The sequence below is a fragment of the Hydra vulgaris genome, chromosome 15 (genome assembly GCF_038396675.1).
Source record: "Hydra vulgaris chromosome 15, alternate assembly HydraT2T_AEP".
Classification (NCBI taxonomy): domain Eukaryota; kingdom Metazoa; phylum Cnidaria; class Hydrozoa; order Anthoathecata; family Hydridae; genus Hydra; species Hydra vulgaris.
The window spans coordinates 21,683,021-21,709,997 of record NC_088934.1 but is presented as its reverse complement, the minus strand read 5'-3'; the positions used below and the strand labels follow the sequence as shown (position 1 = coordinate 21,709,997).

Here is a 26,977-nt window from a genome sequence, read left to right as displayed (position 1 = left end):
TGTACTCACAAGTAAAAGTCTTATCATTTTAAATAAATAAACAGAGAACGCAGAAACATATTAAAGATCACGTATGAACCTGTATTTTACATTATCAACTCAAATCTTTTAGGTTTGTCATTTAACAAGTATTTCTATTGTTTACTGTGTTTTTGCAGATATTTTGTGTATTTTGTGTTAGTTTTTTAAAAATTTCAAGTGCAGAAGTTCAAAGGTAAAATTAAAATTATTTTTTTAGTATAAATTCAAAATATTGAAAAAAATATGCCTAAAGGTACGCCAATAAGTGTTGAAAAAAGGACAGCAATACTCACTTTGCTTCAAGAACGCTATACAGTTAAAAAAATAGCTGAAAAATTAAATCTGAGTAAATCAACAGTTAGCTATACGATTCGTCGATATCGAGAATCTGGAAGTTTGGAAGACAGAAATCGTCCAGGTCCTTCTCGCATAACAACAAAACTGATGACCGACGTATAAAAATCATCAGTAAGCGTAATCGAATGTTAACTGCTCCACAAATAAAAGCTATTTTCAACTGTGATCGAGAAAAAAAAGTTTCTGTCAGTACAATCAAACGAAGATTGCAAAAAGCTAATTTGCATGGTCGTGTTGCTATCCGAAAACCATATCTACGAAAAGTTAATCGACAGAAAAGATTCCGTTGGGCACAGCTCCACAAAAATTGGACAATGGATGAATGGAAACAAGTACTCTGGACCGATGAGTCAAAATTTGAAGTTTTCGGAAATAAGCGAAGAGTTTACGTTAGAAGATCTGCTGAAGAAAAAATGCTAACTCAATGTCTGGTTCCAACAGTAAGGCTCTGTGATAGTTTGGGGTTGTTTTTCTCTGGATGGAGTGGGATATTTGCATAAAATCGATGGTATAATGAGAGCAGAACATTATAGAGATACCCTGGAAACAAGTGCAATCCCTTCAGGACTTCGACTAATCGGAGATAATTTTATTCTGATGCATTATAATGACCCTAAACATACTGCATTATTATGTAGAAATTATTTAGAATCAAAAAAAGCTGAAAATGTATTACGTGTAATGACCTGGCCTCCCCAAAGCCCAGACGTCAACCCCATTGAGTTACTATGGGATGAACTGGATAGAAAAATTAGAACTGTATGTCCAACATCAAAATCTCATTTATGGAACATTATAGAACAGAAATGGAATAATATTCAAAAAGAAACAATTAGAAAATTAATTGAAAGAATGCCGAGAATAGTTAAAGCAGTTATTAAATCAAAGAGTGGTTTTTTTGACGAAGAAAAAAATTTAATTATTATAATGGTTTTTGTACATTTTTATTACATAAAACTGACTAATAGTATATTTCATATCGAAAATGTATAAAAAATATAACTTTTATTAATATAAATTAAAAATTCTATAACGTAATTATATATTAATTTTGCTTTTTCGAAAAAATCTCCACTGTCCTAACTTCCGTGAGCGGCAGTGTATATATATATATTTATATATACATTTCCCTACACTTTGCAATAAGTTGAATACAAGATTATTACTACTATAATACTAAGTATAATAATCATCAACATAATGTCACGTGATTCCGAATTATATTGAGAGTAGTCACTTTCCTTTTCGCTGCATTTGTTTTCTTTTTTATACGAGCAATCAAGTTCTTTTTTCCAATTTTTGTACAAAATGTTTAAGTATCTGTGTGGATCACGTGGTACATAGGTCATTATATTTTCAAAACGCACATAACGTTCCGGAAAAAGATTTTCTAAAGGTTGTAACTTCCAAAAATAATGAGGTATACTAACCTCAGGACATTTTCCAACTCTTTTAATAATTTCAAAGGGCCAAATATCAATGAAATTGTGATTGGTTGCGCTATAGGTCATGCATAACTTTTTCCCATTATCTTCAAATTTTGACTTGTGTCCATTAATCCTTTCAATTTTTCTCAAAGTATCAAAAAACAACGTTGTATTCCAAAACGACTTATCAATAATTAAATCAATGTCACGATCATAAGGAATCATTTTACCGTATCGTGCCCATCCTAACACCGCTCCGAACGCTAACATGTGCGGTACGTGTAATGTTTGCAGCTCTCTCGAGAATGTATTTAACATTTCTAACAACTTTTCTCTACAACAAGGTGGCGTGTTTACTCTTTTCATTAACACACTGTTAAAATAAGCACTTTCATTGCATTGAGAGGTATGTTTTGTGCAACCGCAATTTTCGATAGTATTATTTTTATGTATAATTCGTTTAACACTTTTACCTATACAATAAACAAAAAACAATTTTAAAAAATGATTGCAAAAAAAAAGGATCTAGTCAGATCATTAGAATGTTTTTCGCGACGTTAGAATTTTTTTAATTTTATCAAAAAATTAGAAATTTTTATCTTTTTGAATAATTCATTATTTTGTTGCTCTATTTTATTAACAATTAAAATATTAAAAAAAAAATTAACACAATGTTGCATGCCATATTGGATTGCTCTATCTCCTTAATGAAAATTTTTGAAGTAATATCTTATTCCAACTCCTATTTACCAATCCTATTTACTGATTACAGCTTTGACAAGAACTATATTGTAGTTATTTATTTTGTTGATTTCAAAATGGCGACTAAAAATATATATAAAAAAAGTAGGACTTGGTCTAAACCAAAACGAAGTTCATCATTTGACTTAAATTAAACGATTGCAAAGTAATAAATAATATTTCAAAATGAGTTGAATAATATTTGAATAAATATTTGATGTAATAAAGGTATTTAATACCATGATATGGCTTTTGCTAATTTCATTTTTATTATCATTTATATCTTTAGTCCCCACTTAGTATCATGCTTTCTAGTTGGTTTCCACATAGTGGAGTTGGTTACCACATAATGGAGTATATCATAAAAAAAGTAAAGCTGACACAACAACTTGGAGAAAAAATTTAAGAAAAATCAAAACATATAAAAATTTAAATAATAACAATTGCCAAAAGAATTAATCATAACTCTAAAAAATTATAAATTTAAATGTTCTGCGAACATATCTGAGATTACGAATATCACGAATTTAACAAATTCTTTGTTGAAATTGGCCCTAAACTATCTAAATTAATTCCTAACACTGAAACATCATTTAAAGATTTTCTAGTACGATGGATAATTGCATTCACTCGGATGAGTTATCTAAAGAGTTACTATTTGATGAGTTCGAAAAAGCCTTCAAAACACTAAAAAAAAATAAAGCAGTTGGACCGGACGAAATCAATGGTAACATAATTATAGATTGCTATGAACAATTACAATATATTCTTTTTAAAGTCTTTAAATCATCAATCGAACAAGGAGTCTTTCCTGATCAATTGAAAATTGCTAAAGTTATTCCACTATTTAAAGGTGGTGACAAATCTGACATTAGTAATTACCGGCCTATTTCTATCTTATCTATATTTTCAAAAATACTAGAAAGAATCATGTTCAATAGAGTATTTAATTATTTTAGTTTAAATAATTTATTATACAACAATCAGTTTGGCTTTAAGAAGAATAACTCAACCGAGCATGCAATTATTCAGTTGGTACGTGAGATTTCCAATTCTTTTGAAAAATCTCAATTTACATTAGGAATTTTTATCGATCTTTCAAAAGCATTTGATACTGTGGATCATGATATTTTACTTTATAAACTTAATTATTACGGAATAAATGAAAGAGTTAGTAAATGGTTTCAAAGTTATTTATCCAACAGAAAACAATTTGTTTCTTGTAATGATCTTAATCATACACAGTTTTTAAATGTTTCCTGTGGTGTTCCGCAAGGTTCCATCTTAGGCCCTCTTTTATTCTTAATATATATCAACGACTTGCATAAAGCATCAAATCTTCTAAGTATTATGTTTGCTGATGACATAAACTTATTTCTATCTAACAGTGACATCTACCTACTATTCTCCGTTATGAACAAAGAACTTCAAAACATATCTAAATGGTTTAAAAGTAACAAATTAATATTAAATGTAAACAAAACAAAATGAGTTTTTTTCCACCCGCTCTCCAAAAAACGTTCTCTACCCCAAAATTTACCAAAAATTTTTATTGACCATAATGAAATAAAAAGAGATTCTGTAACTAAATACCTGGGGGTTTTCATTGACGAGAACATCGCATGGAAACATCATATTAACTATGTCTGCTCGAAAGTTTCAAAAAGTATTGGAATTCTATATAAGGCGCGTACTCCTTTAGATAAAAATAATTTAACTAAACTTTATTATTTTTTTATTCATAGTTATATAAGTTATGGAATTATTGCCTGGGGTAGTACTGATCAATGCAAGTTACAATGTCTCCATCGCCGTCAGAAACATGCGATCCGTGTAATTAATTTTGCGGATCGGTTCTCAAATTCCTCAATATTTTTCAATCAAATGAAAATCCTCAATGTTTATAAACTAAATGTATATAAAAATTTATCTTTTGTTTATATATGGAAGTATGATTTATCTCCTTTAATTTTTAAAGACCTTTTTATTTTGAAACCTTTAAGCAAGTTTAACATGAGGAATAATAACTATTTAAATAAACCACTCTGTCGAACAAAGTTCAATCAATTCTGTATCACTTATCGTGCAGCTCATCTCTGGAACAAAATTATTTTGCCTAACTTCGGCTTACCCCTAACTTATTCTGCTTTTAAAATTAAATTAAAAGATCTCATTCTCTCTATTGAAAATATCTTAGAATATTTTTAATTTGTCTTATGATATATAATAATTTTGAAATGTATGTTCAATCTTTGTTTTATTCTTGTTGACAATTTGTTTCTATTTATCTAAGTACTATTTTAATATTTTTATGTTAATTTTTTACGTTCTCTTATTGTAAAAAGGCGTTTTTATAATACTTTATGTACTCTGTTTTGTAAAAGGCTTCTGACGATAAGATCATTTGATCTTCTTTTAGAAGCCTTGTTTGTATTTGAAAAAAATATGTAATTTATATATATTACGTCAAATGTAAACAAAAAAAATTTGTATGAGATTAATCATCAAGTAATATTTGATAAGACCTTTGATCACGACTTTTAAATAGTTTATATTCAAAAACTTTAAAAAATATTGCGAAAAATATGTCATTTATCTGCTTTTTATCTATACAAAATATATAGTTTTTAAATTTTAAGTTTTGAAACTTTTATTCCAACAATTTTATTCCAACAATTAATAAACCAACTCGCATAACAAAAAATAGTGCTACACTGATCGATCAAATCATAATAAACAATTTCAAAAACATAAAAGTTAAGACTGGAATTTTTGTCACTGATATATCAGACCACTTTCCGGTTTTTATAATTTCACAAAAAAGCATCAATAAAATATCAGAAAAAAAAGAAATTAAAAAGCGAATAATTAATGATACATCCACTATGACTTTTATGAATCTGTTATCCACAACAAACTGGGAAACTATTTTAAAAACTAAAAATGCTCAGGAAGCTTATAATATTTTTCATTGCATATTTCAAGACCACTATAATGAAGCTTTCCCAATTATTAGTAAATTAATCAAAACCAAATCCCATCAGAATCCCTGGATAATGGCGGGAATAATAAAGTCATCACAAAAAAAAAACGTTTGTACGAAAAATTTATAAAAAAAAGAACTTATAAAAATGAAACAAAATATAAAAATTACAAACGTCTTTTCGAGACAGTTATAAAGTATTCGAAAAAACAGTATTATACCAACCAATTACATAACTGCAAAAATGATGCACAAAAAATGTGGCGCATAATGAAAGAGGTGATAGTAAAAAAAAACATAAGCGCTAATAAACTTCCCAAAAAACTCATTATAAATAATTGTGAAATTACTAATGACACGTTAATTTCTAATTCTTTCAATCATGAGTTTGTTAATACAGGCCCGAGTTTGGCTTCCAAAGTAAAAAACAGCAAAACTAGCTTCGAGTCATATTTGACCTCTAATAATGATCTCATGGAAAATAATAAGTTATCTGAACAAGAACTACTTGATGCTGTAAATTTATTAAAATCAAATAAAGGTAATGGAGTTGATGATGTAAGTAGCAATATAATAATTAAATCAATATTTTATTTAAAAACTCCGCTTTTGCACATTTTCAGTCTTTCTTTAGAACAAGGTATCTTTCCTGACAAACTAAAAGTGGCCAGGGTGATACCAGTTCTAAAATCTGGAGATGCAACTTGTGTCGCAAATTACAGACCTATTTCAATACTACCATGTTTTTCAAAAATACTAGTACATATTATGTATAAAAGATTGTACCATTTCTTAGATATTAACAACATCCTTTATAATAAACAATTCGGATTCAAAAACGGTCACTCCACTGATCAGGCAATTGCCTATCTTGTTCACGATATTCTGAAATCTTTTGATAAAAATAAATATACTTTAGGCGTGTTTATTGATCTCAGTAAGGCTTTTGACACTGTAAATAATAATATTTTATTAACCAAACTAAAAAACTATGGTATTAAACACTCGAACTTTAAATGGTTTAAAAGCTACCTGTCAAATAGACAGCAATACATTTCTCATAATTCCAGTAAAACTAACAATATGAATATAACTTGTGGAGTACCTCAAGGCTCTATATTTCTAATATATATCAACGACTTAAGTAAATCTTGTAATATATTAGACTCAATCTTGTTTGCAGATGATACTAATCTATTTTATGCTCACAATGACATAAAAATCTTATTTAAAACTGTAAACATAGAACTTCAATATCTTTCTAAATGGTTTAGAGCAAACAAATTATCTCTAAATGTAATAAAAACAAAATATACTTTTTTCCATCGCTATCATGAAAGAGACAAAATTCCATTAAAACTTCCAAATCTTTGTATTAATAATTATGAAATAAAAAGAGAGGTATCATTAAAATTTCTAGGCGTACTCCAGGACGAAAATGTAACTTGGAGATGTCAGATAAAATATATTGAAGGTAAAATATCATAGAACATCGGCATGCTATATAGGGCAAAACCATTTTTATATCTAAGTTGTTTAAAACTCTTATATTTCTCCTTTATCATTCCTATCTTAATTACGCTAGCATTGCATGGTGTAGTACCAATAAAAATAAATTGAAAAAACTCTTTAATATGCAAAAACATGCTATCAGAATTATATCCAATAAAAGCCGCTATACACCCTCTCGACCCTTATTTATTAACTTAAATATACTAAATATCTACCAAATAAATATTTATCATCTCCTAATTTTTATGTTCAAAATTAATAAAAGTATCATTCCAAAAATATTTAACCCGTTATTCAAAATAAAGGAAAACAAATATCTAACTAGATATTCAAATAACAGATATATACAGCCCAAAAGTTATTATGCAGCAACTGATTTTTCAATTTCAATAAGAGGACCAAAGGCATGGAATAAAATACTTTCAACTGAACTTAAAACTCTAACAATGCTTAATGAGTTTAAGACAAAACTAAGACAGCTATTAATAAAGAATGATTTACCACAAAACTATCTCTGAAATTACATTATGATTTATCTATCAAATACATGAAAAGTATATTAATCTTAGAAAAAGACTGAGTTAAATTTATTTATATCCTAATATATATATTTTTATTGTTTTTGTTTTTTGCTAAGCCTATAGCGCTTCTAGCTAATTCTTCTTTTTTTTATTTTTTTATTAATAGATGTTTTATTTATTATTTTACCACTTTTGTACATTTGTTTATTTTATAAATTTAACGAAGTTTCTTATTTTAAAATTAAACTTTATATTTACGGAATTTATAAAGGGGCTTGGTGATAAGACATATTAGTCTTCTTCTCGCCCCTGCTATATTTATATTTTGTTAGTAAATTACGGAATGTATATTTTTAAACGGAAAAAAAAAAAAAAAAAAAAAAAACTCTATTGTCTTTCAACAATGAATATTAGAACCCAGGGTATTTTTTTACTTTCTTTAATAAAAACATAATTTCTTAAACGCAAGTGCAATCCCATACAAAATATGGGCGTTAATATAGTTTTTCCGATTTTCATTTATTTAAAAATGGACAATATATATATATATATATATATATATATATATATATATATATATATATATATATATATATATATATATATATATATATATATATATATATATATATATATATATATATATATGTATATATATATATACATATATGTATATATACATATATGTATATACATATATGTATATATACATATATGTATATACATATATGGATATACATATATATATATATATATATATATATATATATATATATATATATATATATATATATATATATATATATATATATATATATATATATATATATATTTATTTATATATATAGGGGAGAGTTGCCGAAATTGGAACAGCTCCTTAATTGAAACACTTAGCTTTATTTAGAAACTGGAACTTATTCTACTTTCATGAATATTTTTTCTTGTAAAGAAAATAATTTTCTTTATTTTTTGAAACTTCTAGTATTTAAACTTAAAAACTGCACGTATGTGAATAAAATTACTTTTTTTTAAAGAAAAAAATTTTTGCGATCTAATTTTATCGTTGCATTTAAACGATTACAGAAGCTTAACGATATTGGGTTTGATGATAATTTTTTTTAAATTTTAAATTTTAAGGGTTTCAAGTCTATGTGATATTAAGAGCTTATATCGTAAGTTGTTACTTGTATGTAAATATTTTGCTACAACACCATGGTCCTATGTTGCCCAGAATGGAACTTCAAAAGTTGCCGTAATTGAAACGATGTCATTTCATAACACGCTACTTGACGTCCGAATTATCAGAAAATTTCAGTAGTCCGACTGTATAATATTTTTTAAAGCGAATTTCTTTTATAGACATAGTATTATTGTTAGACATTTGTTGCTTTTTTGGAATTGGTATTTAGTCTTGCTTTAAAGTATGAAATGATTTTTCACAAATTTTTTTTCATAGTCTAAAGTCTAGTCATAGTCTAAGGATATAAAGTTAATTGTAAACATCGTATACTTTAATTAACAAATCATTTTATCTTTTAGTAAAAAATAAAATGTAAAAGTTTTACAAAAGTTATACATTTCTATTTAACGGATAAACTTGTAAGACAACATAAAGTATATACCCAGCATAAGTTTTTTACTGTATATAGAAGTTAATATATAAAGTTGCAAACTTTATATAGTTTATATAGATTTTGATTTATATAGTTAATGATTAACTAAACAAAAATGATGAAAAATAATGATTATATAATGAGTATATAATTAACTTAATCATATATGAATAACAAATAAATATATGAAAAAATAAGCCTGTAATAAGATTATAAAACTCTCCTTATGTATCTTCATAGTAATTTGCTTTTATTTTAGATGCAAACACCACGAAAATATGGAAAATGGAAAGTAGAAAACTTGAAAAAGACTGTTGAAGCAATAAAACAAGGAGAAATCAGCTTAAAGGAAGCCGCTTATGAATTTTGTATTCCAAAAGCAACTTTGTCAAGGCATATAAATGAAAAAAACAAAGTTGCTATTGCAAATGTGAAATTTCATGGTCGACTTACCACCTTACCTAATGAAATTGAAACAGAACTAGCTGATCACTGTTTATTATTAGAATCGATGTACTTTGGATTAAGGATTGATGATCTTCGTCGTCTAGCATTTGATATTGCGGAAGCTAACAACATCACACATAATTTTAACAAAAAAACACGAATGGCAGGAAAAAAGTGGTATTATGCATTTATGCAAAGGCACCCACAACTGTCGCTTCGTGGGTCTGAATCAACATCAATTGCACGTGCACAAGGTTTTAATAAAGAGCGAGTGCAATCTTTCTTTAATTTACTTTCAAAGTTATACATGGAAGAAAAGTTAACTCCAGACAGACTCTATAATATGGATGAAATTAGTTTATCAACAGTACAAGATGGTCAGATAAAAATTATTAGTGCAAGGGGCAAAAAACGAGTTGGAATTATGACTAGTAGTGAACGAGGAAATTCAGTAACAGCTGTAGTTTGTGTATCTGCAGCAGGATTTTATGTTCCACCAATGTTAATATATAAATGCAAAAGAATGAAGCTAGAAATAACAAATGGTGCACCTCCAGGAACTGTATTTAGTACTCAAGAGAAAGGATGGATGAAGGTTTTTTAGATTGGCTCAATCATTTCATTAAAGTTGTTAAACCTTTAAAACAATCAAAAGTTTTGTTGATACTTGATGGTCATGTTACACATTCAAAAAATTTGGCAGCGATATATCTAGCACGAAATGCTGGAGTGTGTATGGTATCACTACCTCCCCATACTACACACAGACTGCAACCATTAGATATTGCGTTCTTTGGACCACTTGGTACATACTATGATAAAGCTATGCGAAAATGGATGCGGTCACATATATCACAACCAGTAACAACTTGGCAAGTTGCAGAATTATTTGGTGACGCATATAGTCAGGCAGCATCATTGAGAATTGCTATGAAAGGATTTCAGGCTAGTGGGTTGTGGCCTTTGGACATAAATGTATTCACTGATTCTGATTTTACAGCCTCTTCATTTACTGATGTTGGTCCTTCAAACAATCTTCAGTCATCTGAAAGTATAGATGGGATGACAAAACTATCTACAGATAAATCAAGTGAAAAACGACTCTATTGATCGCAATAGAGTCGAATCATTAATAAAAGCATAGTAGGGTTGTATATCTATATTATTTAATTCATAAATGTTTTCATAGTTAAGCCATCTTTGGTTAATAAATATTTTTTCCTAAAGTGTTCCAATTAAGGCAACTCTCCCCTATATACACACACACATATATATATATATATATATATATATATATATATATATATATATATATATATATATATATATATATATATATATATATATATATATATATATATATAAAAGCCAATTTCTAAGCTATATTCAAAATAATAACAAACAGAATTTTTACAAATCAAATTTTATAAATAGAGCAGAGTAAAAATAAGTAAAATAATAAATAATTTAAAAATTCAAAGGATACCTAGAAAGCTTAAAACTTTCTGCGTGGTTCTTAAGAGGACCTTGGCATACATAAATTAACAATTTTTTTTTAATAATTATAGCTTTATTTTTTATCCGTATTAAAATTAAAAGACTCTGAGATCAAAAATAAAACTTTGCAGAGTGACTTAAAACAGATTTCAAATTTTCGTGATTTTTTTCTTATATTTAAAAATCTAGCTATGTATAAGAACCCTGCTTTTCTATCTTTTTTCAGAATATTTTTTAGATCTGATAAATTGTCAAATATGTCAATAGCATTACTAATAAGTAAATATTCACATTTCTGATAGCGATGTTCCTTATTTGTTAATAATCAATTTCTATATCAGTTTACTTTACTACTTATCATTAGAATGTGTCAATAAAAATACTGCTTACTGAGTATTCACATCATTACAACCTCTGTCTATTTGCAGATAAAGAAGCAGTGTCTATACCAATATAAAATAAATTTGCCCATTGAATTTTAAACTATTTGTTGCACATTTATAAAGTATGTCCTCCTGATAGAAAAATAATGTCTCCTAATCTTATCAAAGTGTGTTAAATATTTTAACTCCTTTTGATAAGATTAGTGGGTGGGAGGCATCTTTTTTATATTTTTTATAAGTAGAATGCTGTGATAAAAATTTTGTAATTGTAAGTTTCTAAACGGCAAGATTAAGTCGGAATAAAGTTACAGGTTAACTCATCATTTGTTTCTCTAATTGACTAAAATGTTTTATTCCTTTCTTGCAATTCAGTAGTTTTGCTGTTGTAGCGCGACTTAGTAAGATTTCATTTTAGCAACTTCAAAATTAGATATGTCTGATCTAGTTGGATCTTTATATCTTATCAACATATAGTACTGTAGAATTTATGTTTAACATGGAAATTTTTTTTTATAGAGACATATTATATAACATATATGTTATATATCATTGGAAAGATAATTTTATTAGCTTTTTAATGGTGTTTCTTGTCATGTTTTTTGAGTTGAGAAAAAAAAGGCAGATGAAAAGGGAATAGAAGATTTCTGCTAACCTGAGCAATTTATAAAAAAAAACACGAATTGCGACGCCGGTGTTTACCTGGGAAAGGAGGAAAAATATTTCTTTTATATATATTTATAATTTATATTACATTTTATACCTAATTTTTAAAATTTGGAAAAAATTTTTCCTAGGACGCTCTTTCCCCTACTCCCATTTACAGCCATCCTTGTTCAAATAACCCGACATTTGTTAGAAAATACAAAATAATCCGACAGCATATATTTTTTAAATTGTATATAAAAATATTTTTAATATAAAATAATCTTTCATATTTCGAAAGCATCAAGAAAATGTCTTCCTTCCTCTTCAATGTCTTCTTCTGGAATATTAATATTACTCTTAGTGCATGTTACACCATGGCACTCTTTACAAGATAATGTACATTTTAATGAGCTTTTCAACAAGTGCATTTATTTCCACATGGAGCTCTGCAGCCACATCTGATAATGTTCAAAATGTCTTGAGGACCTGCTTTTATATGTGTCATAATTGGTGCATGTATTTGATTTTGTATTACCTATCTACAACTCAATGGATCTAAATCAACGTCACTTAAATTTCTCCATGCTTTTGTTTGGTGATAAACTATAAGTCCACGATAATATGCAGCTCTTGGTGATGGTGTTAATAGAGCAGGATCAATACTTGCTCAATTAGATGCCACCATTTCATTATGTTTCCTGATCTGCTGTAGATTGAAACAAGGTGAATGAAGCATCTCAAAAAAACGAATAGCTCCCTTGCCAATATCATCAGTAGAAATGTTTTCCTTATAGAATAAATCTGCAGCAAATTTCATTTGTTAGGGATTGCTGGTGTATCATCACAAGATTTTAAATTTTAAACATACTCTTTGATCTGTGGCCTTATTAACGTTTTTAAAAAGATGCCTTGAGGTTGTGCTCCAGTATGTACTTGATATATTAATAGACATAAAATATCAGTATCCTCCAAATAAATTGTGACTGACTCAACGTTGTCAATCTCAAGCACTAGCTTAACAATACTTGTGTCTGCATCACTGGGACAACAAATAACTTTAAAACCATTGTTTTGTAACTTATATGCTAAAAGCCTGACAAAATCTTTTTTTTTTGTCGTTATTTAGAAAATATTTCTTTCTGTTGAGCATGGATTGAGATAATTAATTTCAACTGTTTGTGATATCTTACCAGATTGCTTTTGATGGATACTTTCTTTAATGGACCACTGATAACCATCAAAAATGATTATGTCAAATTGTTAGTGTTGAGAAAGATCTATGCAGTTTTGAAAAATTTCACAAAATAACTCATTTTTTTCAATTGCAGCACCACTATAATGCGCCCCCATCAGCAATCATGATTGATACAGGTTATTTTACTGGTGATACATTGTTGAGTATGAGTGTTTTCAATGTTGACTTTAGTGCTGATCTCATGACACCTCCTATAAATAAGGATGTTGGATATGGTGATAACTCATATTGAAAGTAATTTTTCACTTCATTCTCTACTTTCCTTTCAACAATAACAACCTATCTTAGGAAAAGTGTTAATTGATCGATTGTAACAATTTCGTCTTGAATAGATACGCAAAAGTATAGGCTCTGGTAACCATGAGCGAGACTAAGTTTTTTCAAACCGACACGAGAACGAGACAAGAAGTTAGTACTTCTCGTGAGACCGAGAACGAGACGAGACGAGAAATTTAACAATTTTTGAAAACAAATTTATTAAAATCCAAGTAAAAAAAATTAATTGTAAACATGGTTTTGACAAATAGACATAAATGACATTTGTCAAATGTAAACAGCTTTTTCAAATATTAATTCAGAATTTTTTTGCCAAATATTTCCAAAACAAGACAATGTTTTCTCTGATTAAGATGATTTGTTCTACTTTTTCTGGGTGTAAGTTGTGTCTGGATGATCGGACGACATGTCCACCTGAGCTAAAAACTTTCTCTGATTTAGTTGAACTTGCTGGAATAGCTAAAATTTGTCTAGCTAATAAAAAGAGTTCTGGCAATGTATTTGAATGCAATTTCCACCAATCAAGAATCGGAAAGTCTATTTTGGCATTAGGGAGATATTCATACTGGCACATTTCGCTCAAAAAGGATTCAGTTCAGATGTTGGCTCTTGTGTTTCAAGTCTGACGTTTAACTTGCGCTTTAGTTTTGAATTAGGGGACAAATCTGCTGAAAGGACTCTGGCAACAGGTTGGCACTCAACATTATCCTTAACCTGTGAGGCTAACCATTCTTTTGTTGTTTGAAATTTTTTGAAGAGCTTCAAGTGAAGTCCCTTTAAAGCAGGATTTAAGTAGTTTGCTGCAGCACTCAATAAGTTTCCAGTGTGGCAAAGAGGAAATCTTTTCTCAATGCAGTTTTTCAAGTTTTTTGCATACAAGACACCGTAGCCATTTTTTCCATCCGTCTCAATAAATTGATCAATTTTGTCATGGATGAAGAAAAGAGAATCGACGACAGTGTTAACTGTTGGAATAGAATCAGCCGACGACGTTTCTGTAGCTTCTTTAAGTGGTGCCAAAATTTCTACTGCTCCCTCGATTGATTTCCACTGTGATGCACTGATGGTCTTTGAAGAAAAAATATCTTCATTTGCACATAAGCTGATAATTGCACTCTTTAGATGTGGGACAGAAGCCATGCAATCCAGTTCACTATTCCATCTTGTATCAACAGATTGGCGTAACTGTCTAAAATTGATTCCTTGAGCGTCTGGTTCTGATTCAAGCAACTCAGCAGCAACTGTTGACTGGTGAGTTAAAGAAGCCAAATCTATGCATGTTTGCAACGCATCATCCATTCCAGCAGTCATTCCAAATGAGTCTCGAACTGCACATAGCAAAATATGATTGTTGCACAAGTATTGGTCAAGGCGCTTTGACAATTTGACTGCAAGTTTCATGCTTCTTGCCTGGTCGTTCACGCAGTACATTGGCAAATCAACAGGCAAATTTAGTTCTTCTAAGAAAGAATTCAGAATCAATTAAGATACCTGTGTGTCTGCCTGGGAACTGTTGGACATGGGGTGTCCAGTGATGTAGCCCTTAATTTTCGTCAATAGCATGAAAAGTCCAAGAGATGTAGCTGTCCTGAGCTCTAGAAGTCCAAAGGTCAGAAGTAAATGCAGCACTTTTTAGATTTGGTGTAATCTCCATTATTATGCTCTTCATTCCAGCTTGAACTTCTCTTGGCCGAATTGAAAGCTTTCTTGAATATGTTGTTCTGTGATGAAGGCTCAGTTTAGGGTTTGCAATGTCAAACAATTTCTTGAAACCTCTTCCTTCGAATGCTGAAAAGGATACCAGATCAGTGCAAAAGTAATCTAGCATTGCAAACTGTTTTTAAATGGAATTGTCTTTGTCATATTTGGACTTTGTTTCAAGCATTTCGACCATGGTTCGTTGTTTCTTCTTAGGAGGCGGAAGAAGAGAGTTGTCAGTTTTTTCAGAATACTCAACGTAATCTTGGCTGTGTTTTTTTTTTGAGGTGACGATGAAGTCCGCTAGGGTTTCCATCTTTTGTTTTGAAAGACTTTTTGCACGCCTTGCATTCAGCACCGTCACTTGTTTTTTGAAAATATCTCCAGATTTTGTTTTTTCTTGGTGACATTTTTTATCGTTGAAATGAGGCAAGAATATTTCTTTTCAATATGAACAATATGTGTCAAGTTGAATTCCACTGGTAAACTAATGAAATTAAGTCGAAAGTGCACCATTATATACAAAAAGTTTTTGTTTCTAATTAAAAATATTTAAAATCTATTTAAAATTTTTTAATTAGATTTAAAAAAAAAATCTAATTAAAAAATCTAATTAAAAATTTAATTTGTTTTTGTCAAAAACAAATTAATTGTTTAATTAGATTTATTAAAATCATTCTTAATTAATTAAAAAAACAAATTATTAAGCATTTTGTAAATTATAATAATTTTTAATTTGAAAAATAGTATAATATTTAAGTCTCGTTCTACTTCTCGCGAGAATTTTCTATTTCTCGTTTCTCACGAGAAGTCTTATTTCTCACGAGAAACGAGAACGAGACGAGATCTCGCTCATGGTTAGGCTCTGGAGTGTTGTTATTTGACTTTTTTGTTTAAAAGAGTAATTTGTGTAGGTTTTACCATTCAGCTATTTGTTTATTGATGCTCCTATCTCTTCTGATCGATCACAGGTAATGTTTTTCTGATTATCAACCAATAGTTTTTCTGATTATCAAACAAAATTATCAAACTAACAAGTTGATCTAGGACCATGAATGGGTTATGGGCGAAATATAATGATTGTATTTTTTTAAAGTTGTCACTGTTATGTTTCATTCTTTCAGGATACATTTCTTTATGCTTGTCAAAAGATTTATGCGGAGATGTTAGTGTGCTCATAGTAACACTTACTTCTGCGCATCAATGCAATGTTTTCGTCCACACCCTCAACACATTTTCAGTCGAGCCTTTCCAAATAACTTCACCTCTACCTTTCAATGACTTCATCAGAATCTGTTCAATTGCTAGATCAGTCCATACCCCTGACCATTTTTTTATAGGTTCTTCTAACAGTGTGATTACCTGCCATGTATTCCACGTAAAAGAGAGGGTGTTCTGTTTGTAAAGCATCAACAGTCTGAAGGTAAACCCTACACGTTTTTGCATAGTTATTGTGCCCTGTTGCAGCAAAAAGATTGAGCATGCAGAAATATGTAATGACCCTTTACTTGTTCTCTCTGCTCTAATAAACTCTTGGCACACAGTTACGTATTGTACATAATGTAACCATAAAGATAATGTTCGTGAGTTTAATGAAAGGTTCTTTTTTCTCTGTAAACCAGTTAAGCAATCTAACCGCCAGATTATTAATTTCTTGAACACAAGGGTCTTCTGAATCATACATTTCTAAAATATTTTTTTGCTCACTATCATTCTAATTATCTCAAAAATTCTTTAATATCAGTGAATTTATTGTTGATGCACATAACAAATAGCCTCGTATAGCGCGTGAAAATGCTTTTCCTAATTACATGTCTCCTACTGTTAAAAAGGCACTGCTTAGAGAGCGCTTCTCATACTACTTCCTTCCATCATAAATCCAATTGAACCTAGAAAACTCATAAGTTGATAAAAACCTCCGAGATGAAAAAATATGTCTAAGTTTTTGTAGAGACTATTTTGTATGCTTTTATTTAAAGCTGCTGATCAAATGTTATGCATTGTAACATTTACTTTTTTGGAGTGATCAATGATGAAGTAAAGTAGTTAATATAAGGCTGTCAAATCAGTAGCGTTTTTTTTTTTTTTAATAATGAAGCTATGATATCTAAGAACTCTGTTTCATATTTATTTAATTTTTTAAATAAAATGAAAAAACCTACATTCACATTTTAATCCTCCATTTATCTTGCTCAACTCCAAAAAAGTGATAAGATGCACGATTAGAAAGCTGATAAAATTATCTTTTTATAGAGACATATTATATATCTTTTTCTAATGATATATAATATGTCTCTATAAATTTTTTTTCTAGATTTCACTATTTTTTGGGCAAATTCTACACTACTAATATGAATATTGACAATTTTTTAGTAATTTCACAAAAATCATCTTTAGCTAACTACTCTCATTTGCTAGCATATCCAGTAGGTTAATGAAATTTGCTAGCATAACCAGTAGGCTAATGAGATTTGCTAGCATATCCAATAGGCTAATGAGATTTGCTAACGTATCCAATAGGCTAATAAAACTTGCTAGAGTACCCAATAGGCTAATGAGATTTGCTAGCATATCCAATATGCTGGTAGTAAACTACTAATTTTCATTTACTAACATATCCAATATGCTGGTTGTAAACTACCAATTATCATTTTAGGATATCCAAAATAATATTTGATAATTTATCCACACTAGTTTGAGCTTTTATTGTATGGCTTTATATCGTAATTATTTAATTTTTAAAGTGCATAAAAAAAAAGAAAAATTCTTAAATAAAGTTTAAAACTTAAATAGAAAACCGTCTCAAACTCATTTGTCTAAATAATTAGAGAATAATAATACAGCTAAAAAAATTAATAAAAAAAAGAACTTCTTTTATCTCTACTTACAAGCTCGTCAAAAAAACTTGAATTGCCCCAGTAAAGATGAATTTTTTTTATCTCTGCTTACAAGCTCGTCCAAAAAACTTGAATTGCCCCAGTAAAGATGAACTTCTTTTATCTCTACTTACAAGCTCGTCAAAAAAAATTGAATTGCCCCAGTAAAGATGAACTTTATTTATCTCTATTTACAAGCTCGTCAAAAAAACTTGAATATTCCCAGATGAACAGTAGCAGTTATAAAAAAATAAAGACACGGTAGAAACAAGAGTGGTCAAACGAGGATAGAAACAAGATCAAACGAGGCGAGAATGAAAGTTTTTTAAAATATGAAAATTTAAAGTAGATACATAAGAAACTGATGATTAGAAATATAACTCGAAAAAACAAAATAATTACTAATATGACGGTTGAAACAAGTATTAATATGACAATCAAAAGAATACACAATGTCAAAACAATAGCACAAAATGAAGAATATGGGTGCTACACGTTTCAGTAATTAAGCGTGTAAGAACATTTTAATGCCCTTAACTGTTTATTTATTTTTGAAAAATTCGGTAAACTTTTTTTTATTTAACACAAATACTTTTGCTTTTTAAAATATCTCGGTTTTAAAACACTTATTTAATGCTGTATTATGCAACTTGTTTAATACTTAAAATGTAAAATTCATAAACTTGTCGTGTGGTCACGTGATCGTGTCAGGATAACTTAACTCATGAGAAATATACGTTTTCTGTCTCTAGTTTTATAATATTAAAAAAAGATACCAACTCTCACTAAAGTGAGAAAAAAAAAAGAAAAAAAAATCGCAAACAAAGAAAAAAATCTCCAAAAAAGTTACATCCAAAAAACACTATCCATTATAATGTTATCCGTTATAATTCCTAATATTAGCAATAGCGGAAACCGATGAATTTTCTTTTAGCGCAAAAAATAAACTATGGCCTATAAATTGCGTTAACAATATTTAAAAAAACAAATGGTGTTTTAAAATGCGACACATAAATACATTTTCGTTTTGTTTACAGAGGGTAATAAAGAAACTTTTTATAGTAATTGGATCATTCCTTACCAAGTGGTCTTGAGTTCCCCACGCGACTAATTCAGATTTTGATAAAATTTTCTCAGTACGTTATTAAACATGTGTCATAAAGATTGTTAATTTTAGATTAAATTTATTATTTCTGATTTTATAGGACTTTTTTTCTGCTGTATTACGGGGCTTTTATATCTTCGCAATAAAATGCTGAAATATCTCAAAAACGAGGTTTCTGAAGAAACCGTGGTGTAGATTACAAAATACTTAATACAAGTTTTATATTATGCCTACATTTTAGCATATAATTCTTAAACTGGCGTAAAAAATTCGACACCGCAAAGTTTTTTTGTAGGGTCATATCTACAAAAGCATATTAATTTCAGTACTACTACTTCGTCTGAAATAGAACCAAAATTTTTTTTTTTTCATATTTTATACTTTCCCTTGAAATTAAAAAAATGCGGGGGAGGGTGTGAGACAAAGCCCTTGCCGTCAATTCTTTCCCCGTCACTCTACTCTCTGAAGATTTATAATATAGTATCAAAGCTTGTTTAACGCACAAAAAAAACATTTTGATGTAAAAACTATTATTATACAATTAAAAGAATTTCAAATAATTAAAAAAAATCAACAAAAAAAAAGTGAATATATATATAGTAAAATTTATAGTAAAAAGACTTACTAATCTATCGAATGGTTCAAGAAAAGGTCTATTCACAAAAGTCAGCATGTTCAGTTCACCTGCATGAAAAATGGATTTAATAATTGACTGATGTTGCCATACACAGTTGAAAAAGAATTGGTCACCGATCTGTTGCGAACAGCAGAAATTTACTTTGGTTTAAATCTTACAAAAGTAAAAAAGCTTGCAATTAAAAGTAATTTTAAAGTTTCGAAATCTCAAGTTGTAAAAGAACAAGCTAATTGGTTGATTGCATTTATGAAGCGCTATTTCAAATTTTCTAATAGGTAAACTGAAGCTACTAGTTTATCAGAGCAACCAGTTTCAATATGGAAAATGTCAAATTTTTAAAAAAAAAATGTTGCATAACACTTGCAACACTGTTTGCATAACTGCTCATTCTCATCAAATGGCATGGACGAATAAATAAAACATGGACAAAACAGCGGTAACTATTGTCGAGAGACCCTGAAAAGTAATTGACCTTAGTGGAGAGACCTTTCATCACATTGCACACAGAGGCTGCAGCACTCGGTCCACTCAAAAACTTTAAAAACACCGCTATGACTTTATGGTTGTTTCAATAAATTCTGGAAAAACAGTTACAATGTATGATATTCTGAAATCGTAAACATTACATTTCCGCAGGCTGTATGTTCCACAAAGTTTTGAGTGGTTTTGATGCAACAAGTATTTACCCATTAAATTCTATATAGATGATCTCTCAGATCAATCTTATTCACAGAACAATTCAATCAAAGATGTCTTCCAACCTTATTCAAATCAACCAGAAGCAGCAAATGATGTTATAAAATACGTATTTGTGAGGTGATGTGCAAATGATGTTATAAAATACGTATTTGTGAGGTACAATACGACCTTACCTTCGTCCGCACCTGTTGAGCGGTTACTTAGCACCGCTGGACAAATTCAGACACCACGAAGGAACTGTCTTAGTGATGCAACATTCAAAAAACTGTTACTTTTAAAGGCCAATAAATGTTGATTTAAAGGTTAAATTATGTCAATAAAGTTGTGATGTACGATTTGAGTCGGTACGATTCCAGTATTTTGTACTTTGTAATTAAAATAGTTTTATAAAGAATTTTTATTTGAAATACTTTCCTTGTATTTTATTTTTATTTCAAATACTTTTAAAAAGTATTTTGCCCCGCACTGCATATATGTTACATATATTACATATGTGTATATATATATATATATATATATATATATATATATATATATATATATATATATATATATATATATATATATATATATATATATATTCAAATCAACCAGAAGCAGCAAATAGAAGGTCTATTTAGATACCAGCTATTTAGGTAGACATAATGATAAAAAATCCACTTGTATCAGATCTCTAATCATGACCCAATCACTCCATAAATTTTTAAAAACTCGATATACATATATACATATATATATATATATATATATATATATATATATATATATATATATATATATATATATATATATATATATATATATATATATATATATATATATATATATATATATATATATATATATATATATATATATATATATATATATATATATATATGTATATATATATTGAGTTTTTAAAAATTTATGGAGTGATTGGGTCATGATTAGAGATCTGATACAAGTGGATTTTTTATCATTATGTCTACCTAAATAGCTGGTATCTAAATAGACCTTCTATTTGCTGCTTCTGGTTGATTTGAATATATATGAATATATATATATATATATTTATATATATATATATATATATATATATATATATATATATATATATATACATATATGTAATATATGTAACATATATGCCGTGCGGGGCAAAATACTTTTTAAAAGTATTTGAAATAAAAATAAAATACAAGGAAAGTATTTCAAATAAAAATTCTTTATAAAACTATTTTAATTACAAAGTACAAAATACTGGAATCGTACCGACTCAAATCGTACATCACAACTTTATTGACATAATTTAACCTTTAAATCAACATTTATTGGCCTTTAAAAGTAACAGTTTTTTGAATGTTGCATCACTAAGACAGTTCCTTCGTGGTGTCTGAATTTGTCCAGCGGTGCTAAGTAACCGCTCAACAGGTGCGGACGAAGGTAAGGTCGTATTGTACCTCACAAATACGTATTTTATAACATCATATTTTGCCAAGATTTTAAAATCCGTACCAGAGTCGCTTAAGTTGTTGTTTGTTCTGCAATGTTAATTTCGCTAAACGAGAAAAAATCATCACTCATGCCACTGCCACCAGCTGATTGAGTACCTGGAAGTGGGTTGGGGTCAAAAGTAGTATTAACTCTGTCCAACAACTGTTGTTGCTGAGACTTAGCTGCACGAACGAAGAGATCATGACAGAAATCTTTTTAATCATCCGGAACCCATCTCATTTTGAAGTAGGGATGCAATACTACTGCAATTATCCTGCCGGCATTATGTTCAGAAAATGATAGATGACCCTCAAATCTTGTTTTCAAGCTTGTAAGCATAGAATCTGCAAATTTCTTAACATGCTTTAGTGATTTCTGCTGCAGGTCCTGCAATTTCTGTTGTACGGTGTGCAGCGTCGGAAATACATTGCCAAAGTACACATTGTCACCTTAAAGCCTAACAAAAGCAATAGGAGCCATTATCATTACGTACTCTTCTAGACATTCCAACTCCTGCTTTTTGAACTTTGGCAACTTCAAAATGTCGCATATTTCGTCAAGCTTATCTTGCAACTGGAGAATGCATTTCAATGCATCATACCGGGAGTTTCATCGTGTACGGACAGGTATCAGTATTACCCTTGCGATGATTTTTTTTTACAGCATCTGATGCCTTGGAACTTCTACGAAGCAAATTCCATATGCTGGTACACTTGGCCAATGCAACTCGATAAAGATGTTTGAAATTAACATCAAAATCACATCTTTATCTGCATCAGTAGTTGATGTGAGGCTGAGAAAGTGACTTTTGCAAGCTTCATGGTGAGGCAGAACAACTTCAGTATCAGCATCCGTGTCTTCGCTAACTGGTAAATTTAGGACTGCAGCTATTTCAACATCATTGTTGGAGTTTTCTGCTTCGTCATCATCAACAGCTCCTGTTTCCTGAACTTGTTCTTCAGCAGTTGCAGAGATCCCTGGACCAGATGCAGTACTGCTAGTGTCTATAAAATATTCTCGGAAGGCTTTACCGAAGTTAAAGGCATTATCTGTTACGGTTGCTGTAATTTTTTCCACGTGTAACTCATAATCATTATGAATTTTTGAAATCATTGCAGCCACTGAGTCGTAAGTATGACTCCCAACAAAACTTTGACAGGAAAGAGCAACAGATATCCGTGATACTGAGCATTCAGTACTAATAACAATATAGTGAACTGTCATTCCTAAGTAGCTCTTTCGGTCTATTTTACAAACAAATGGTACTTTACTGAAGACTGTTCTTTTATCATCACGCATTTTTTGTAAACGGGCGTTTAATCGCTTGCCTAATGTTTTGCGACAAGGTATACTGAAATTGCGATTGAGTCCGTGGATCAAATTTTTGAATGCCGGCTTTTCCACTGTGATCAAGGGGCGCATTTCCTGCACAACGTAGTCAGCAATAAGCTTGTCAATTTCATCCTTTGAAATGGATGTTTAATTTCGAGGCATAATGAGCATTTGTTTCAACTTCTTAGAAGCAGGACCAGATTTGGCAGAAGGTCCTCCTCCAACTCCAGATTCCATCTCAGCTACCGAGCGGTTACGTTGTTTTGCAACTGAAACCGTATGCTGCTTGTATTTATCGATTCGCTTTTTGCCATGAGCATTCTGCAAAAACAACAACAACAGTCAATCAACCGAGATTATTGCATTTAATTGTGTTATGTTATGTTATAGCATTAGTATTTGTCTATGTTGCTTTATGTGTTTATCGTTTTTACTGTTTAGTGCGTGGTTTAACCATTTCGTTTAACTTTCAATGTTTTTTCTTTGACAAATTGACTGGCTGTAACTACTATGACTTTGAGATGAGAATGATTTATGACATATTTTATTCATTGTTTGCTTTGCTTGTTAAATTGAATGATTTTATTTAATATTTATATATATACCATACCACATTAATCAATAAATTGTATTTAGTCTGGTCTCTTTCTTTTTCAGTAACTGTACACGTGCCTCATAATATTATATTGAAATTAAATTATAATTTTTCTATCTAATGACTAATGAGTAATGGTTACTGATTATTATATAGCAAACATAAATTACACAATATAATATAGTGTTTTTGTAGTTATATACATACCTGAAGATGTTGAGTAAAATTTGAAGTTGCTTTCAGTGAACCACTGTAAGTTTTTTTGCCAACACATAACATACATTGTGCAATAATTTTAACATCCCCTGTAGTTTTACTTTTATATATAATTTTGAAAAATTTTCCATCAAGTAAAGCAAGGACGGCTTGTTCACTCTCAGCATTTTCATTTTCTACAATTTCAGTCGTTTCCTTCTCTTTCGCCATTTTGGGATTTTTGGTAGGTTGGTTCCCTCTAATAATTAAATAACAAATTAATAATTACCATTTCATTATTAATTTGTTACATAGTAAACATAGTAATTAAATAACAAATTAATAGATACCATTACCAAGGGTGGTCCAGGACAGCACAATCCAGCCAAGGAACTTTTGGAAACCAAGTTTGAATTAATTTGCTGTTGGTGGAAAAGTATTTTGTATTTTTGTGTTTTAAACAAAGTAAAAAATAGCCTTGAAAGGTATTTGAAATAAAATTGAAAATACTAATGAATAAAAGTATTTCAAATAAAAATAAAAATACGAAAGTATTATAAATAGTATTTTAAATACTTTTTAAAATACTTAACACTGCATATATGTAATATATATATATATATATATATATATATATATATATATATATATATATATATATATATATATATATATATTCATATAAATATATATATATATATATATATTAAATATAAATATAAATATATATATATATATATATATATACACATATATATATATATATATATATATATATATATATATATATATATATATATATATATATATATATATATATATATATATATACAGTGCTGGCAAGAAGTCTTGCAACAAGGCATAATTTTACACAAATCAATGTTTACAATGTGTACACAAATGCAAAAAGTCTTGCAACATCATAATTACTTTTCATAATTACTTCCAAAAACAATAATACTTCCAAAAATATTATACTTTCAACAAAAACAAGTTCAATTATTTTTATTACATTGTATAATCATTTTAAACAGATGTACTATTAATATTTGATAGGATATACTTTTTTTTTTAACACAGCCCTAATTCGTTTGGGCATGAATTTGGCAAGATTTTCACATAATCCTGATGTAATTTCTGTACACCATACATAACGAATAGCATTTTTTAAACCATCTAATGAACTGCCGTTTTTAGCAGATACACGCTTCTTGATTAACATCCAAAGATTTTCAATTGGGTTGAGATCTGGAGAATTTCCAGGCAAATCAAGCAACTGTATGTTTTTTGATCCAAGCCACTGCTTCACAGACTTCGCAGTGTGGCATGGTGCTGAATCATGTTGAAAAATTGTGCACTGATGAATAATCATGAAATTGATTAGAGATTCATCCAAAACGTTGAGGTACTTTTTTGCATTCATAGTTTCTCCTTTGGACAAAAAGTATAAATCTCCGAGGCCATGAGCAGAAAAACAACCCCACACCATTACAGAAGGTGAATGCTTCACATATATATACATATATATATATATACATATATACACATATATATATACATATATATATATATATATATATATATATATATATATATATATATATATATATATATATATATATATATATATATATATATATGCAATAGTGTTAGATGTTACAAAAATTGTGACATCCAAGCCCGCTCTCCCCTACTTACTAAAATTACTTATTTGATTTATTCTTAAAAACAAAACAAAAAAACATAATTTTCACAAAAAAACACATAATTTTTGTGATTCAAATATGCATCAATTCGCTTTCCGCAAAAGTAAATATCACTTTTCAGGGTATTTGTTTCTCTGAAGATATGGTCCAACAAAAAAAACAATTAAAGTACCACGTGTCGAATTTTCGACTAATGTTGGAAGACCAAAAACCAAAATATGGGTATAAGATGAAACTTGTTACAAATTTTTGTAATCAACACCCTTGATTTAATAAGAAACCACGTTTTTGAGATACTTTAACATTTTTTTCCTGAAAGTATAAAAGCCGAGATAAGATTTATAGTTTTTGAATCAAATCAAAGTTTGGTTATTTTATTTTAAATTAAATCAAAGTTTGGTTTTAAAAATGTCTTGTAAAATTTATAAAGCGTATGTTTCAAACAAGTGAGAAATATATGGAACATTTTATTCATCATAAAGGCGATATTTGCCAATGTCATCATTAATTATAGAAAATAACAACATACCATTTAACAGTTCTTTTAATTTATTTTTACATTGAAAACTTTTGATCTCGTTTTCGTTGATCTCGTTTCCATCCTCATAATCTTTCGTTTCATTAAGCTTTAAATATTTCAGCGTCCATTCGGAGACATCATACTCAAAGCTTTCACAATTTGTTTTTTCATAAAACGGTGAGATATCTTTAAAGTTCGGTTTAATATCTGTTGACCAAGTCCGTTTTTGTATTTGACGAAAATATATTTTTGGATTATAAAGAAGGTGAAGGAGATACAAAATTACCAGCAAAAAAGAAAATAGAACCAAAAAAAGAAAAACTTTCGATAGCTTTTTTATTTGTTTTACTTTATTCATGCTTTGTTTTTCATTCATGCATGTTTTACTTCTTTTAACTTTTTAAAAATGTTTAACGGTTAAAAATTTTGTTTTTTTTTCAACTTTATGTTTAAAACTACC

At 29.1% G+C, this 26,977-nt stretch overlaps 2 protein-coding genes across 3 annotated transcripts; both read right to left on the bottom strand.

The window, feature by feature from the left end:
* Positions 1-1,271: 1,271 nt before the first annotated feature.
* Positions 1,272-26,951, bottom strand: LOC136091509 (ribitol 5-phosphate transferase FKRP-like). Its single transcript, XM_065819145.1, has 2 exons — positions 26,527-26,951; positions 1,272-2,278 (listed from the first exon to the last, which is right to left on the bottom strand). Exons 1-2 carry the CDS (start codon positions 26,891-26,893, stop codon positions 1,509-1,511), a joined length of 1,137 nt encoding a protein of 378 aa, XP_065675217.1. The 5' UTR covers positions 26,894-26,951; the 3' UTR covers positions 1,272-1,508.
* LOC136091594 (uncharacterized) lies at positions 21,968-24,787 on the bottom strand. 2 transcript variants are annotated; one of them, XM_065819286.1, is made up of 3 exons: positions 24,648-24,787; positions 24,304-24,550; positions 21,968-23,822 (listed from the first exon to the last, which is right to left on the bottom strand). In XM_065819286.1, the coding sequence occupies exon 3, from the start codon at positions 23,589-23,591 to the stop codon at positions 22,827-22,829; it is 765 nt and encodes a 254-aa protein (XP_065675358.1). In that variant the 5' UTR covers positions 23,592-23,822; positions 24,304-24,550; positions 24,648-24,787; the 3' UTR covers positions 21,968-22,826. Both variants share the same exon structure in this region, with proteins under 2 accessions (XP_065675358.1, XP_065675359.1).
* Positions 26,952-26,977: the final 26 nt, after the last annotated feature.

Coding starts and splice junctions, on each gene's coding strand:
- LOC136091509 (XM_065819145.1), bottom strand. CDS start 26,893: ATGAATGAAAAACAAAGCATGAATAAAGTAAAACAAATAAAAAAGCTA. Junction 2,279..26,526: donor ATTAAAAGAACTGTTAAATG/GTATGTTGTTAT, acceptor TTTATTGTATAG/GTAAAAGTGTTAAACGAATT.
- LOC136091594 (XM_065819286.1), bottom strand. CDS start 23,591: ATGCGCCCCTTGATCACAGTGGAAAAGCCGGCATTCAAAAATTTGATC.